General features: G+C 42.5%; 2 protein-coding genes across 2 annotated transcripts; one reads left to right on the top strand and one right to left on the bottom strand.

The window, feature by feature from the left end:
- Window positions 1–1749: 1749 nt before the first annotated feature.
- Window positions 1750–6788, bottom strand: RPL9 (ribosomal protein L9). The gene is made up of 7 exons (XM_068680143.1): window positions 6629–6788; window positions 6439–6554; window positions 5529–5624; window positions 5072–5204; window positions 3613–3693; window positions 3004–3121; window positions 1750–1867 (listed from the first exon to the last, which is right to left on the bottom strand). Exons 1-6 carry the CDS (start codon window positions 6672–6674, stop codon window positions 3015–3017), a joined length of 579 nt encoding a protein of 192 aa, XP_068536244.1. The 5' UTR covers window positions 6675–6788; the 3' UTR covers window positions 1750–1867; window positions 3004–3014.
- Window positions 6789–7063: 275 nt separating this feature from the next.
- Window positions 7064–16129, top strand: LIAS (lipoic acid synthetase). The gene is made up of 11 exons (XM_068680142.1): window positions 7064–7218; window positions 7350–7522; window positions 8193–8286; window positions 8986–9066; window positions 9309–9465; window positions 10382–10439; window positions 11106–11234; window positions 12329–12474; window positions 13387–13457; window positions 14251–14362; window positions 15271–16129. Exons 1-11 carry the CDS (start codon window positions 7186–7188, stop codon window positions 15321–15323), a joined length of 1107 nt encoding a protein of 368 aa, XP_068536243.1. The 5' UTR covers window positions 7064–7185; the 3' UTR covers window positions 15324–16129.
- Window positions 16130–17495: the final 1366 nt, after the last annotated feature.

The raw sequence follows: 17495 nt of genomic DNA on the forward strand, positions 1-17495 counted from the left end.
TTTAGCTCTCGTAACGTACCATTGCAAACCATGGCTGGTATAAATCCCATGGGATACGTTTATTATTTTGAAGTATTTATTCTGGTAAGAATTGTGTGCAATCTTTTTAATGAAAATGACATTTAGCAATCAGTGCATCAGGAGCAGATCTCCAGTGAAACTGCTGAGGACAAGAAATCCTCTACATTTTGACAGGGTTTACTGAGCGAAGATCTAGACTGGACTTGGGAATGCTGTGTTTGTGGATGGAGCTCATCATGGAAACTCCTACAGCACCCTTCCTGTTTAGCATTAACCTAAAGCAATTGTTTGTGTGCTGCAAAACTGGTCTCGATATAAGTGGCCTCCAACAGCCTATAGAGGACAGTGGAACACAGGATATGGTTGTCCTACGTGGCTCCCCTAGGTTAGACATTATTCAATCTCTTCACTTCCTTTTGAATTCTCTCATAATCTAGCAAGGACTTTGAACTGTTGAGCAGAAAACAATACTGAAGCTGTGTTACAATTTAATTCCTGTCCTCTAGGCTGGTTTTCATATCGCTGCATTAAATGAAAGCTACCAACCTGGGCATAACATACTCCAGGGATAAATGAACATTCTAATTTTTCATGGACCAGAACTTCCCCTTAGTTTGTTTTTTTCAGCAATCTCAAAACAAATTTTTGTTTGTTTGTTTGTTTTTTTCCCTCCCCATGAGCTGTGCAATCACTTAAACTCACCTTTGCCAGCCTTTTCAGTCACTGGATCAATGCATTCAAAATGCCTGCGCAGATCACACTTGGCTGTGCAGGAACAACAAACCCAGAGTGTGGCAGGGAAGCAGCTCTAGGTATGTACTGACATAAGAGGCAACTGGTTTTGTTTGTTTCCACCCACATTTTCCTATGCTAGAGTGGAGAAGTTCCAGAGCAGCATATCCCTATCAGCTTCTAGAGCTGAACTGTTTTTTTTTGTTTTGTTTTGTTTTGTTTTTTTTTTTTTTGTTTCCTCTCCTCTAAACACCTGACTTCCAGCAAACTGTTGGCCATGTTTAGCCCTGTAACAGGACTGACACAGAGCACTGGTGAGGCTAGAACCACAGCTTGATGGCAGAGCTGGGGGGTGCAAGATGCAAGTAAAAGCAAGAGCAATCCATTTCCTACCACCTTTCTCCACTTTACAATGCACAATGACTGAACCCCAACTCCCACTACTTGGCCGAACCTTGAGTGTCAGTCCATACGTGCACACTGCTCATTCCATTGGATTTCAAGCATTGGCCATCACGGAAGGTTCATTTACCCAAAAGGTAAGTACCAGACCAGAACCTCCCTGATCATTTGACCGTTTTACACAGTAAAGCAGTCTGTGTGGCAAATGGCAAAGGTATTGGAGGTGCACACATCCCTCCATTACCCAAAGTCACAAATTATCACTCAAAATACCCCAGGACAAAACCCCTCTTGAATTCTGTACCTGTTGTACATAATTCTGGGACTGGTTTAGTGGGACAACTTGAACACTGTAAAAACAAGGCTTTCGCTGTTTCTTAACACTCTGGTTTAAAGCTACCACTTCCTGGCTTTACATGTCACGAGGATTCCCATCCATCAGCCTTCAGTCTGAACCTTCTGAGCCAAGGCTGCAAATACGTGCACAGCATTGAATTATATTTGCATCACCCTGTGATAATCTGCTTCTCCAAAAGACAGACCTTGAGCAGGTTCTCATCACCACCATCTAGTTCTTAAAAGAAGAGGCCAAGATATGAAACAGGTTTTCTTTTATTAAACCTCTCATCTCATTCAGTTTTTATATGAGATGCTTCGATCCGGCACTTGCTGATACGCTGTCTCATGGTGGTTTGTTTTGAGATTTAGACAACTGCAAATAGAAAGTAAAAGAGCTTTTAGAAAGGCTTCAGCACTGCAAATGTGAAATTGAAAAAGATCAATTAACTTGTCATATGTCCATAAACGTTCAAGATAAAGGTTTAAGGCAAGGCAAAAATTAATAGCTCAAAAATGTACTTAACTTTATGCAGAAAAGATTACTTGACAATGAGAAATGGTTCAAAATTGCTTAACAAAGGTAACAAGTCATCTTGTCTCTCACGAAACTCTGAACAGCACTAAAAATATTTTTTTCAGTAGCCTGTAAGCACCCAGTATCTGGCTGCCACTACGATTTAGTTTATGAAAGGGACTTCATGACAATCCTGTCTCCTACTCAGGTTCAGAAGCCACACAACATTTATTTTAAATACAACTCAGCCTGACCCATCCCACACAAGTATTTCATACCACATATGGAATCATACATAGCTGAAATGTCTCAAACTAAACCAGTTAAAATTCTTAAATTAACCCCAAATCCCTGAACTCAACTTCAGTAGCCCATGTAAATATACAACGTTCAATAGTTCTCTTTGTTACACGGACCTTTGTTTACAAGAATTTATACACAGTACACACAGAACACCTCTCTATATAAATTAAATACTATCCACTTTTTAAAATAAAGTCTGTGTCCAACCAGGAAGTCTTCCACGTAAATAGCTGGAAACTGCTTTCATCCCAGGTCAGTTGGTTTTAGTTCCCAATAGCTACCACAACTGGCATTCACAGCACAGAAATACAGCGCCTCCGTTAGGTGTTTATCCCTACAGCAGTGTCAAACCAAGTCATTAAGAGACGCAAAGTTATTGCCAAGAAACCTGGTAAAAGTTTTACAAGAGGCCTTACACCACTGCATCTCTACAGGGAACGTGGTTTGGCACTGCCTCACTGAAGCAGATGAGCCCTGTCAAGCTCCCTGATTCAGGCAACCATCTCTAGGCATTTGTTTCTCAAGCACGCTGCCTCACATCCCTGTTGTCCCCAGCTCCCACATTCCAAAAATCGTAGACTTTAAGAAACAAGCTAAGGCACCAGCCTTGTCCTCAGAAAGAACTCAATGCACCTGACAAACACAGGGAGATCGGTGTTATTTGGAAGTTACTATGCTAAGATGACACCAACCTGTTAGAGTTTTACTCATCTGCCTGCTGTACTGTTCCTTTCTCGGAGACGTAGATACCGTCCAAGAATTTCCTGATATCCTTGTTCTTGACCGTAGTGGCCTGCTGGATCAAGGCAGCTGCAAACAAAGCAAGACCATTAACCTAAACAAGAGGTCCATCCAAACAGCCTCTCCAGTATTTCAACTAATAAAACTGTCACTTGGAGAAGGGAAATAATAGCTTGAAAAACTGTCATTTTTTTTTTGGTCAGATTTAAAAAAAAAAAAAAAAAAAAAGACATTTCACTGAGCCTAGCTTGGCAACTTCAGGCAGAGACAGTCTCTCACTGCATACTTGTACAAATGAAAAGCTGAAATTTTCTGCCAAAAAAGCAATCAATGTTAACTAGAAGAAAGGTCCTAGAGATTTTTGAGAACATCTCTAAGCTTTAAAAAAGCATTATCAACCAATGAAAAGCAAATTACACTGACTAGATTTAAAAGAACAAACACACTGAACTGTCATTTAGCTCAGTATTAGAGAAGAAGGAAAACAAGTTTCCTAAACTGACATCTTCAGGTAACAGTGACGGTACCATTAAATCTCCCCCTGCATCAACTTCACAAACCTGAATTGGAGACCAATTCAATGTCATTTCCTTCAAGGATCAGCTCGTCTTTCTGGGCCTGAGATACTGCACAGGTAACACCTACAGAAAGCAAAACGCACAAACCATCCATCAATGGTGAAGACAGCAAAGATGTATTAAGGACTCAGTGCTTGTGTCCTGTCACAATTCATGGATCTAAACAGCATTACTCTAGGTAATAACAAGCTTCAATGACTTAGTTAAAACTGCCCCCCCAAAAGCTCTTCCAGGACTGCCCTCCCTCAACAGCTTCAGCACACAAAGGCAAGCTGTCTTCAATCCAGAACATGACCTGCACCGAGTGATGTTCCTACTGAAGTGTTCCTGCATTAGGGCGTTAATCACCTCCACAGCACATAAACTACAGGTTTTGCCAGTGCGACATTGTCAGCTAGGTGGTGCCATTTTCCACATTCTTATGCTCACTAAGACAAAACTGGATTCACCCCAAGGAAGAGTCATCGGGATAAACCCCACCCTCTGACACGTTCAGCACCACATCACCAGACACACTGGAAGCATTCATGGGGGTAAGCACTGCCATGCTCAAGAGTTTAACGGGAAACTTTCACTTGCAAGGAAAGTAACACAAGTAAGACTTCAAAGCTTGATCTATTTAATTAATGTTAAGCTAGCGTTTTAACTAACACCTATATTTGAAATAAAAGCCAATTAAAAAAAAAATAAAATTAATATTCCCCTATAAATCAAAGTCACAGCTACTGTAAGTCCCTCCACATCGTATCACATCAGACCAGTCTGATACTTTCATCTAAACCCACCCTAAAACATCATCTGTCACACCCATACCTTCATCAACAGTGGATTACAAAAAAAAAAAGTTTCATCCAGAAAGTATCCCCTACAATCTTAGGGTAACTATGGTTAAGAAATGTTTAGTCTCTTCACTGATGAAGTTTCATAATATCCATCAAACATTTGCCCCATCAGACACCTAGCTAAAGCTCCAATTATGCAAAACTGGGTAAGATGAAAATTACGTGTGCTCAGTCAAGATATTCAGAACACAGTAACACTTTAAAGACTAAAAATATGATGTACTGTAAAATCAGTTCACGTACAATGTTTGAAACAGAAACACCAATTTAAAATTGAGCACCAGCAGTTTAATGTCAATGAACACTGTCAAGACTGAATGATGATGACATTAAACTGAGATCCTTCTAACTCCTATTGTAGTTAAGTAGCTTTAAGCTTTCTCCCTAGTAAAGATTTATTAAAAGCAAGTTACAATCATTATCAATTATAAATCTGAACAGTAGTAAACTTATCATAAGGTTACATATATTCGGACAGACTGGAAAATTCTGCTTTGACAGCTGCTTGCCATCTCCTGCTGTCCCTGGTAGCACTCAAAGAAGACCGTTTAGAAGCCACCCACCCCCATCAGAAATAATTCACCTGCAGGTGCGCTCACCTGGCCTCATGCGCACCCTGCGGATGTACTTCTCTCCCAAGAAGTTTCGGATTTCCACAAGTGAGCCGTTATCCTGGATAACAACGTTGATGGGGAAGTGAGCGTACACCGACCTCATCTTGTAACGGAAGCCCTGGGATAAAGGACATTGTTAGATACTGAAATCAGAGCACACGCAAGAAAAAATCCAAACAGGTGCATAATGCTTACTGGATACATTTAGAACAAAACATATCCAGATAGTTTCCTAGTAAAGACAAATTGCTAAGCCCAAGAAACATCCAGAGCTTACTGTTCATACTTTTCTCTACCTGCAGAACTTTTTTGAGAGCAAGGGGGGGGAAAAATGCATACATGCACAGTAATTTCAATACTTATAGGAGCTCGCACTGAAGTAAAAGGCTATGACTAGTGTAACAAAAATGACATGGTTCTTCTACCTTCAAACACAACTTACCAGTGTAACACCCTTAATCATGTTCTGTACATGGCTGCAAATTGTGCGAACTGTCGCCAGCTCCTTCCTGTTACCCCACCACTTGTCAACACGCAGCTGGGTTAAAAAAACAAATAACAAAGCTTTCAGCTACATTTCACAACTAAAAACAATTAATTTTGCGACAAACAAAGAGAGAGAAGTCCAAGTTAACTACTGGAAGTGTAGAAGTATTGTTCAATGATTGTTAAATACCCATCCAGCACATGTCTTATGTCCTAACACCCAGCACACAAAGTTTATCTTCTTTTTGCACCACTACCAAGAAAAGTTCAGAAACACTAAGAGATAGTGGTTATAAAAAAGCTCTGACCCCTTAGCTGAAGAATACGATATCCTTCCCAACAGTACACCAGTTGTTTTGGGGTCAGTCACCTCAATGCAATCTATCAACTTCTTAATAATGCACTGCCTAAGGACCCAGTGCTTTTATGATCCAGCAGATGCTTGTCAATAAGTTACTGAAATCACCCACTCCTCCCCTTTTTTCTTAAATCCTTCAGATAATAGAAAAATATTATGCACCTATGTGGAAAACATCAGCTCTCCCAATGTAACTTGCCAACACTGAAAACTTAAATACAGAGAATTAATTTTATCTCATTTAAACAAGCCAGCTTAAAAAACAGCATCGAACAGGCAACCCTTTGCCCAGTGATTATAACTGCAGTGATGAAAGAAACCAACCAACATCATCATTCCAAAACATGACAGAACTTCAGGCCTGTCACGGAGCCTGAGTGGGCCGGTGTTCCACAACTCCATTTTCTTTCAGGAAACACGAAGATAAGCACTCAGCGAATTACTTGCAGCATGGAAGATTTATTACCAGCTCCCACCTTCTCTCTACGGGCTTAAGTGAATCCCTCACCTTCTTGCGTTTCTTCCCCAGCAGCGACAGCTCCACGTTGATGTGGTTGAAATCCCTCCGCAGGGTTCCCCGGGGCCCCTTGACGATGACGGTGCGGCCCTTCAGCGACACGCTGACTGCGAACCGAACACAGAGGCGCGTTAGGCGGCGGCGGGGCCGCTTCCCGCGGGCTTCCCGCACGCAGCCCTACCTTGGTCGGGGATGTCAACGGTCTGGTTGCTGAGGATGGTCTTCATCCTAGGGGCGACAACCACAAGGCGTTGGCAGCCGCGCGGACGAGCCCCCTGCCGCCCCCCTCCCCCCCACAGCTACAGACGCCCCCCCCCAGGCCGGGGCTAGGCCGCGGTGAGGCCTCCACCGGGGAGGGGGGGGGGGGGGGTAAAGGAGGCGCCATCGGGGCGGCTCCCGGCCGGCAGCGCCCCATCAGAGCGCCGCGATGGCGGCCGGCGCCGCCCCGGGGATCTGCCCGCACCCCCCTCGAGGCGCTGCGGGGGCCGCCCCCGGCGGATGGCGGCGGATGCGGGGCGGATGGCGGCGGCCGCAGCTCCCCCTCACCTGGCGGCGCACGGGGCGGAAAGAGGCTGCGCGTGACGTCATCGCGTACTTATACCCCCGTCTGCCTGCTGACGTCATCAGCGGCAGGCAGGCAGGACGGAGCGAGGCTCGCTGCGCGCCAACGGGCGCGGGGAGCCGAGCGCCGAGCGCATCGAGCGGGGGAGCTGTGAGGGGGGAGGGGGCGCCGCCGCCATGGCGCTGCTGCTGCTGAGGCACCGCGCACGGGTGAGGGGCAGCCCCGCGGGGTGGGGGGCGCTATGGGCTCGGGGGGGGGGCAAATGGGGCTGTTTGTAACCGGTGCGTTTGTAATTTTTTGTAATTCCGTCAATTTGGTTTATCCGCCTTGCTTTATTAAGGTGTCGGCGAGGCACGCGTGTGCCCGGTGCGGGACGGGGGGCTCCCTGCCTGAGGAGAAGAAGGAGGCGCTGCGGAACGGCCCGGGGCTGCGGGACTTCGTCTGCGGGGAGCTGGCCGACAGCAGCGCCTGGGCTGGGTATGCGGGAGCCCTGAAGCGCCAGAAGGGCGAGAGGTAAGCGTCAGGTAAATTTAGGCGGCTGCGGTGGCAGCCCCGCGGTGCCTCGCCTGTTTAATGCCAGTACAGGTCACACACAACGCGCTCCCGTTAAATTATCTCGTCAAAGTGCTCGCCAGTCTGATTTCTGAAGGAAAAAACACGGTGTTAGCTTTAAATACGCACCAAAGCGTTAAGGCACTGTGGTATTTTTCTCACCTGAGTGCTTGTGCCATGCCCTGTATCTAACTGTAAGCAGGCGTCAATGGGGGAGTGAAGTGGTAAAAAAAACAACTATAACCAGTATTGAAAAATTAACGCAGAGTAAATTTTTAAATGCTTAGAACATATATCTAGTTAGCAGTTTGATCAGACTTTGTGACAGGCATGCAGTGTACACCGCCATGAATTGCTGCGATCCCCACTGTGAAATCCCCCTGCTCCTGCTAACAGCCTTAAACCTTCCAATGAGCACAAACTCCCAATTTTGGATATTGGGATGCCAATAAGCATGGAAGACGGAAGTCTGTTGTGACTATGAGTGATGTTAACATTGGTCACTGTGCTGTGTCAATATCCAAGAAACCTTTCCTCATTGTGATATATAGCCAGTTGACATAGATCTAAGAAATTAATGGAAACATACGTAAATATCTTATTAATTCTGTTTGCTTGATTTCTTTTTCAGGCTGCGGCTTCCACCATGGCTGAAAACAAAGATTCCCATGGGAAAGAATTACAATAAACTAAAGAATACCTTGAGAAGCTTAAATCTTCACACAGTAAGTCTAATACCAACCAAATTTTTCCTTTTTTTTAATGATGCAGTTACTTTTTGTGGACGACAGGTAGAAATTATGTCTTGCATGGTCTTTGATGCTGAAACCAAGACCAAAGCTGGCCCTTTTTGACTGTGATGAATTTTACCCTTAATGAAAAAAAAAATCCTATAGAGAACTTCATATTTTTCTGCTATGATTTTAAACACGAGAGTTTACTACTTGCATCACCAATGAGATCAGAAGATGCTACGTGTGACTGTTTTTAATGGAAACACAATTTCAGAGATATGTAACTGGTTTGTAAGAAAAGACATTCTAGAAATACCCATTTCATTAAATATATGTTCAAGATGATAAAAAGTGATGGGTTTGCATGGAGGGCTTTTTTTCAGAGTAAGATCACGCTTTGATGTATCAGAGATCTTGTGAATATTGAATCTTGTGCAACTGGTAAATTTAAAATATTAATGATGCTGTGCTAATTAGTAAGGCAGTTACTTGGCTGAGGAATTTTTGGAGTTGTGGTAGAGGAAAGGAATGGAAATGGATGTAATGCACCAATGATTGTCTTCCTAGCAATTCTGCTGCTTCAGTAACGGTGTGTAACTCGGTTAAATCTCATTTATCACAGAAGGACTTGGGTTTGGTTTGTAGGCTACTGTTGAAATACACATTGCAGGACTGTCTGTTTAACCTCAGGTATGTGAGGAAGCGCGTTGTCCCAACATCGGAGAATGCTGGGGAGGTGGCGAACATGCTACAGCTACGGCTACCATTATGGTAAGCTGTTAACTATTTCTGAAGTGTTTTATTGCTATTTGAGCTGAGTGTTGTATCTCTGACAACATGCTACAATCTCTGCTACAGTGTTTTGGGTCTGTTATATGAAATTTAAGGTATATCACTGTCCTTATTGTTTTCCTTATTAGAGGGATTTGTCTGCTTTAGCACGTGGGGCTGTTTCTCAGCTGAACAGTAGTGATGTGTGACATGTAAATGTAGGGATGCCTTTCTTATTTCAGCTGATGGGTGACACATGCACCAGAGGTTGCAGATTTTGCTCAGTAAAGACGGCAAAAAATCCACCTCCACTGGATCCCGAGGAGCCTTACAACACAGCTAAAGCTATTGCTGAGTGGGGCTTGGATTACGTTGTATTGACATCCGTGGACAGAGACGGTTAGTACATTGTCATAACATCTTCCAGTGTAAGCTCTCATAAGCATTACATGGGGTAAAGACAGACCTTGATAAACACTTACTCCTCAGCGCAGTTGTTGAGGATTCCTGTTTTAAAGGAGTCAACAATCTGAACCTCTTCTGGTGCTACTTGAAGATGTTGCCTTGTGTTCTACCACTCGCCATCTGAGAAAGGAGACTGACACCCTCCTTTTAGGTAGCTGTAGAGAGCAACAAGGTCTAGACATTAAAAATATTACAATATTTTATTAAATATTTTATAACTCTTTTTTTTTTTTTTTTTTCAAAGTACAAACATGTACGCTGTTTTCTGTTACTTAATGAAAAAAAATCCACATTAGTACAGAATAATATTACAGAGCTTCTTCCCATCAGCTAAACCTGGAATAATTTATTCTTAACAATACTGAAAGTTGCTTTTTTTTTCTGTGGTTGTAGTAGCTCGTTTGTGGTGACACCACATAGGTGGGCAAAACTGTTGCAAAGACTCTTCAGTGTACTTCAGTTGAAAATCTAGTAGCTTCAAAGTAGCTTGCAATAATACTTAGTTTGAAATTTTTTTTGTAAGTCTGTTTGTAAGATCAAAACCATAAATGGTTCAAGTCATTTTGTGCTTAGGCTGACAGGGCACCCACAAAGCCAAGTAAATTCAGAGTAAATGTTTGAAGTCTGCCCTAAATGATCCGTGTCTGCGTGCAGAATGAGGTTTGGTAGAATATCTGTTATAAACTTTTGGCATAAGCAGTAAGATAAGACTGGTGTTTCAGCTTTTGACCAAGAACTGCTGCTTTATTTGTTTGTATTTAAATGTGACTCTGCATTTTTCGTGGAACTGCTAATAAGTGGATACATTTCTTGAACAGAAAGCTTAACTGAGTAATTGAAATGCTTCTAGATATGCCTGATGGTGGAGCAGAACACTTTGCCAAGACAGTCTCTCATCTGAAAGAAAGGTATATTAATAATGTATTACTATTACTACTAAACCTTTAGAGAGTTTTATGGCATGTAGGTCACAATTAGCTTCAGATGAATTATTTCAGGGACCACACATATACAAAAGTCTGCCTTTAGCCTGCTTGTATACCTTTTTCCCCTGTTTTTCATCTTTCTGGTGTAAAGGTCCCAATGTATGGCCCCAATTTTAATACATTTCCAATTCAGGTTTATTTAAAGCTATGCTCTGGATTATTTCTTTAACCGTGTGTCAGGCCAGGAATATATCTCCTCTGTATATTGAAGCTACGAGATTAAAATAATATTGAAAACCTTGTTAAATTAACCTGCAACTGACAAAAAAATCACCTACAGACCGTAAGCATGATTGTTTAAGAGACTGCAAGAATGACTTTTATATAATTTGACTTTCATTCTGTGTTAGCTCACATCAGTAAAATTGGAAATTAAACACATTGTTCTGTTTGAACTATAATATTAAAGAGCAATAACCCTTAGTATTTGCAGAAATCTCTTGTTTTAGCAATGTATCCTGAATTAACTTTGCTTTTCTTATCAGAGCATCTTTAATTCAGGTTTTTGTTTTGTTTTTGCTGTATTGGGCTTTTTAGCAACAGTGATACGAATCCCATAGATTTGTTTGTTTTCTATCTCTCTTTCAGGAATTCAAAAATTCTCGTGGAGTGCCTAACTCCTGATTTTCGAGGGGACCTCAAAGCTGTGGAGAAAGTGGCGTTGTCAGGACTAGATGTGTATGCCCACAATGTGGAAACGGTTCCAGAATTACAAAGGTGAGCAAAAGTAGTATGTATAAATGGAAGTAGAAGACTGTATAAAAACAAAAGGGATTTTGTAAAAGGGATTCTTTGTGGGAGAGAGAGTCAGAGCTAATTTTTTTAATTGTCATTAAGGCTTTGGCTGGACATTCCATTCACAAGTGGTACTGACACCCCTACGTTTTCCTGTCTTGTATAACCTGCCAATGGAAAAAATGTTACGTATCCGTTTACCCTGGGGTTTTATGTAGGCTTTTCAAGGGAAAGTATTGTCCTAAAAGTAAGAAATTGTATTTTGTGAGGTACTCTACTTGCAGAACTTTCTCAGTAAGTGTTTTTACCTAACTCTAGCCTACACGCAGGATTTTTTAGGATGGAAATGTGCTTGCTTTGTTGGATAAGTTTGTGTCACTCTTTAGCACGTTGGTTTTCTGGAGTTGTAAGGGCACGTCCTGATCATCATCACACCTCAGCATGAGAAAACCTTTGACAAAGCAGGGAAATTCTCGAAAACTAGCCCAATGTGAGGCATCAGACCTCATCCCTGACACGGCACAGGGACTAACTCCCAGCCCCAGGCTGGGCAGGCTGAGGAAGGAGGCGCTGAAGCGACCACCGGAGCCCCTAGCCCTGCCCTGCCGGGGGTCGCCTCACGGCGCGGGGCGCGCTGAGGCGCGGAGCGGGGCCGGGCGGCGAAATGGCGGGGTCCGGGCGCAGCTCCCGGCGTGCCCCGGGCTCGGCGGCGCCTCCCTGCAGCCGCCAGAGGGCGCCGGCCCCGCGCCGCGCTCCTGAGGCGCCCGGGGGCCGTGAGGGGACCCGCCCGGCCCGGCCCGGCCCCACAGCGACCCGAGGGGCCCCCGGGGCTCCGAGAGGCTGCAGGGGGGCACGGAGAGGCCCCGCCGTGCCTCCTCTCTGCTCCCTGCCGGCCCGCGGAGCCTCGCCCTCAGCAGGGGTTGTCAGCTGGTGTCAGACCCCTGCGTCGAAACGTCTGAACTCTCTCTTTTTCTACATAGAATTCAGCAGGATTAAGCTGTCTCGGCATCTCTGAGTTACCTGCCTTCTTCCTCTCTCTTTTTCTTCTTTTTCCTTGCGCTGGAAATGCCAAAAAGGAAGGTCCGCGACCCCCGAGCCAACTTCGAGCAATCGTTGTGTGTGCTGAAGCACGCCAAAAAGGTGCAGCCTGGGGTTATCTCCAAAACCTCCATCATGCTGGGGCTGGGCGAGACGGACGAGCAGGTGTACACGACGATGAAACGTGAGTGGGGGCTGAAGCGCACATTAACGTGGATGAACCTTATTCCATTGGAGAACTGCTGTGAGAATCCTCGCGAAACAGTTACCTGGAGGAAATGCTTTCAAGGCTTTATGGGGAAAAAATGTTTGGTTTAAAAAGACCAAACTTCTGGATTATTTCGCTTTCACATGGCTGTCAGATTTTTAGAAACAGATTGACATGTAGATCCATTCCCTGTTGATTTCAGTGGCAATTATAACTCTCTTTCTGTGACTATTTTAACATCCATAGTCCTTGCAGTAATCAAGCAATCAGCTTGCAACATAGTTGCCTTCGTGCACATTTCTTTTAGAAACGAAAGACATTATTGTTTAGTTTGGCTTACTTACTTGTTAAAAAAAAAAAAAAGGCTATCCTTGGAGTTGTAGCATATTTTTTTTCAATCTATTTTTAATAGGAGAAAAGTTCACAGTGGCAACTGAATACAATGCACTTTTAAGAAGAAATTCTTTAATTATATAAAATTTCTCCTCCATCCAGCTGAAAGAATGCCTACCTGGTACTTTCTTTTGTGTACAATAACCCATAGTTGGAATGCAGTGATACAGTCTATTTTTTCTACACCTATCCTACAGTCTGGACCATAGATACAGTGAAAAGCAGTAAAATAAAAAAGAGCGTGTCATCTCTGCAGTGAGACGAGTGACTGCAGTGCAGAGTGATGTTCTCCCTGGCTCTGAGCTACATCAGGTCTTGCAGGAGCCGTGATTGCAGAATGCAGTGCGTGGCTACTGCTCATGGAGACTGCAGGACGTAACCCCCCAAGATGCTGCAGGGTGACACTGGTTCAGCCTTGCGAGTGTGGGGTGTTTTCCAGCTGCTGACAATCCCTCATGATACTTTTGCCACTAATGAGGAATTTTCTTTTCACAGTATTGCGTGAAGCAGACGTGGATTGTTTGACCCTAGGACAATACATGCAACCAACAAAACGTCACCTGAAGGTAAACATGCCTTTAATTTACAGGCAGTGTTTTGGTCTGTACCTTGCAGTAAAGTTTCCTCTTTCTGCAGTGGGGTTTGATGTGCAGCCTTAACCGTGGATGTTGGGAAAAATTTCCTTCGCTGAAGTTGATTTTCATCTGTTATGGGCCCCTTGCTAGAAGTGACTTCAAATGTCTAATCCTTTCCGTCTCCTGCAGATTGCACATTGCTACTTGCTACTATTAGCTGGGGAGACAGCTGGAGCTGAGGCATGATTCTGCAGAACAAGAGCCTCAGTGTATGCCTCCAATGTAATGGCTCAAGCCAGCTCTCATTCGCTGCCTCATAGGCTGTCCCGTAATGGTGCCACTTCAGCTGTGAAAATTACCATTTTCTCCTTCTGTAATCTGTCCAGAGCCAGGGTCTTTGTTCCGTTCCACTGAAATAACTGTTAGTGAAGAGATTTGAAGGATTATTCTGGGGTGCTTTTTTTGTTTGTTTCTCTTGTGGTTTTTTCTTTTTTTTTGCAAACTTAGGACAAAAAAAGGTTTGTGCAAAAGGACCATTCAAAAACAGTAAAGAAAATGAAGCAACAACTAAAATTACATTCTAAACTTTGAAGCTATATCTGAAAAGCAAATAAAATACATTCTTTGGGTAAAAATCAGAGAGGAAAATAGTTTTCATGACTTGACTTGAAAGTTTTGGAATGTAATGTTTTGAACTTGAGATGTAACGATTTCATGCCACTACGTGCTGTCTATATTTTTCTTTTATATTAAGACCTGATCAACATGAATTCTTTTTACCTAGGTTGAGGAGTATGTAACTCCTGAAAAATTTAAATACTGGGAAAAAGTAGGAAACGAGCTTGGATTCCATTACACAGCCAGTGGGCCTTTAGTGCGTTCCTCCTATAAAGCAGGTAAATTACTACAAAGCGTTTGATTATTTGGGACATGACTTTTTGTATAACAATTAAGAGTGTGAAGTAATAGGCGACAAAGCTCACCTTTGCAGAGGGGAAACTTCTCTAGTCATCCTTTGGTTTTTATTATTTAACTTCCTGCCTTCTGCACTTCATTTAAGTGCATCGGTGTGGCACTACCCTGTATTCGTACGGTAGCTTAATGCAGGAGACAGGATCCGTTTAGAGGGGGCACCAACTTCAAGATTTCCATTACATTCTGCCTCTTAAACACTTCAGGATTTAAGGGGGCCCTATGTGATATAATTTTGTTACTTTTGGCAGAATTTATTCTCAGTGCCCTAGAAATAATTAGCCACACTTACGGCAGTGCGTTTTCTGACAAAGCACTGGGTGCTAAGTAGCAGCTGATCTTACTGAACTGTTGTGCAGGTCCAATGTCCTGCCTTTTCCTAAGGAGGGAGCAGGGAATAATTATCTAGGGGCACCCTGCTTCTCAGACAATTTTAATGCCAATTCAAACAAGATTTATAGCAGCTTTCACTACAGGTTGCTGATGCTTTATAAAATATGAATTAATTTTTAATTAAATCAATTCACCTTGGCCTGTTTGAAAGCACAAAGCAGCAGAGCTTGTCCATAAAATTGGGCATGAAGAAAATCAGGATTTTTAGGGGGTGGAAGGTATTGCTTGTTGGATTGTGGGTTTGGGTTTTCTTACATCCCTGCTGCACATATTGAAAGCAGTGTTGTGTAGAATATAATTGCTACAGAATAGTGGTAAGAGCAATTGTATTGTAGAATACAATACTCATTAAGTAAGAATGTGTATTCTTTTGCTTTATTTCATGGAAACTCATAAAAATCACTTTGGGTGCTTTTTTTTTTTTTTCCCCTTTGACTAGGTGAATTCTTCTTGAAGAACTTAGTAGAAAAAAGAAAGACAAAAGTCATCTGAAAATGAGAGTGAACCTATTTAAAGCAGTCAGTTTTAAGGATCCTTTTTTCGGCTCGTAATTACACTCAGTTCCAGAAATACAGAAGACCAGATGGTGGAGGCATGAATAAGCTTACTATCCTTCTAGAACACTTCACTCTCGCCAAAACACTTAACATTATTTTACCGAATTCCTCCTGGCAGTGCTACAACTACATAGTACTTCTGACGTTCAGTAACAAGTCAGAAGACAGAACTGCTTCTGAAAGAGCAAAGGAACTGAGGCGGAAGAAACATAAGCTGAAATAATCAGACAGGTTTAAATAAACAGGTGTGATAGTACCATCAATATTGCTGCAATTAGATCCTTGTTAAGATGCTAATAATAGGTAATTCAGAAGGTACCAATCTCTTGACATATCCTACTATTATGCAATGCAAGCTTGCAGGGACTTGGGGAAATAAAGAGGTGTATATGTCAAAGGACCACATAGGGCTATGGTTAGCCACACCAGAGGAAGTACTGTTAACGATCTTTCAAGAAGTGGTGTCTCTTATCTGTATCTTACAAAAATTAACTGTGCCCTTCTGCTAGCTAATGCTCTTCATCTGTACAGAACCGTGGGTGTTCCGTGCTGTGTTTGTACGCCATAGGTATTGTCTGAGCGCTGAAGATTTCAGTACTCAGCCTAAGACCAGGGTGGTTTTGTTTGATTGGTTTGGTTACCTGCCCCTTGGAGGCCTGATTGGGCTGTTAAATCTGAACAGAGATGGGGATGAAATGTACTAAGCTCAAGTGAAATTAAAGCATGCCTTATGGTAAACTAGCAGTTGTAAGTTTTTCTCTTTTCAGTCATGATAGCTTTGCCCTAATAATTCTCCATTGTCTGCTCTGAACATTAGATAGCTCTTGAATTGGTTTAAGCATTTTTCTTCATGAAATTGTTTGGGAAATGTGCCAGGAATTAGTTGTCTAGTTCCAAACCCTCCTCGTTGAAGTAATCCTGTAGCTGGCTGCAATACTTCTGTATGCTGCTGTGGTCTAGGGGAAGGAGAGTGGACCCTCTCCACACAGCAAGATGTTAGAAGGATGAGAGCTAATTAGCAAGTTAATAGAATAACAGAAACTTGGTATTGTCACAAACAACAAAAGTCAAATTATACCACAGAGGCCAGTGCTGCACAATTAACTCGTCACAAAATTAAGTAGAGCAGTATTAAAGCATTATGGAGACAAACAGTCTTTAGGCAGTATTAATTAAACAACATAATGGTAGCGTAAATTAAGGGGAGACATACCTGGGTCATAAAGAACGTAGTAATAGCTACATGTTGTAACAGCAAAAAATGTGAATTATAATAAACTGCCTGCCCATTAGTCTTGGAAAGACCAAGCACACTTTGAGCCTGGCCAGCTGAAATACACCAACTACCAGAGCAGGGGAAGGATATCACTGGGGTAAGGAAACGGAATACTCCATCCATACCACCAGGATACCCACATTTAACAGCTGCCAGCCTTTCGTAGAGGTCCTGCTGTGAATAATGTTGTTGACTTGCCTATAGAGCACATTTAAGAGAATTTCTGTAGCTTTTGTCAACTTAGTACTCTTTCAGCATGTTGACACCAGAAAAATAGAAAAAGGAAATCTGAGCCACACAGCTATTTTAAAGCTGATAAGAGGACATGGCACAATAATTATCCATGACTTTTTTTTTCCCCTAGTGAGAGAAATAATGCTCCTCTAAACCCAGTAATGTTATTTCATGTTAGAAGTATTTTATGAACTGCCCATGGGTGGTTCAGATGATCTCATGCTTTTACACATCTGTCTGACAGGAAGCAGCAAGATACGCAAGCTATATAAACTATTTTCTAATGTTTTCCTATGGTTTCTATAGAAAGCAGATCCATTTTGACTTTATAAGTGAGTATACAAAACAGAAAAAATATAATTAGTCTTTGAGGACCTCTGACAACTTGTGCAATAGAAATGACGAGTCTTAGAATTCTTTTCCTAGTTGAGAAACTGGTTTTACAACCATCTTTCTTCCCTATTGCCTATTTTTTTCCTATAACTACATATTTAAAGGCACCAAATATTCCAAGAACTCACGACTTTTCCAATGTTGTTTCTGATGAAGTTTCATGGTTAGTGACATTTTCTTTCTGTATGTCAATCTCTTCCTCCT

This window comes from Anas acuta, chromosome 4 (genome assembly GCF_963932015.1).
Source record: "Anas acuta chromosome 4, bAnaAcu1.1, whole genome shotgun sequence".
NCBI lineage: Eukaryota > Metazoa > Chordata > Aves > Anseriformes > Anatidae > Anas > Anas acuta.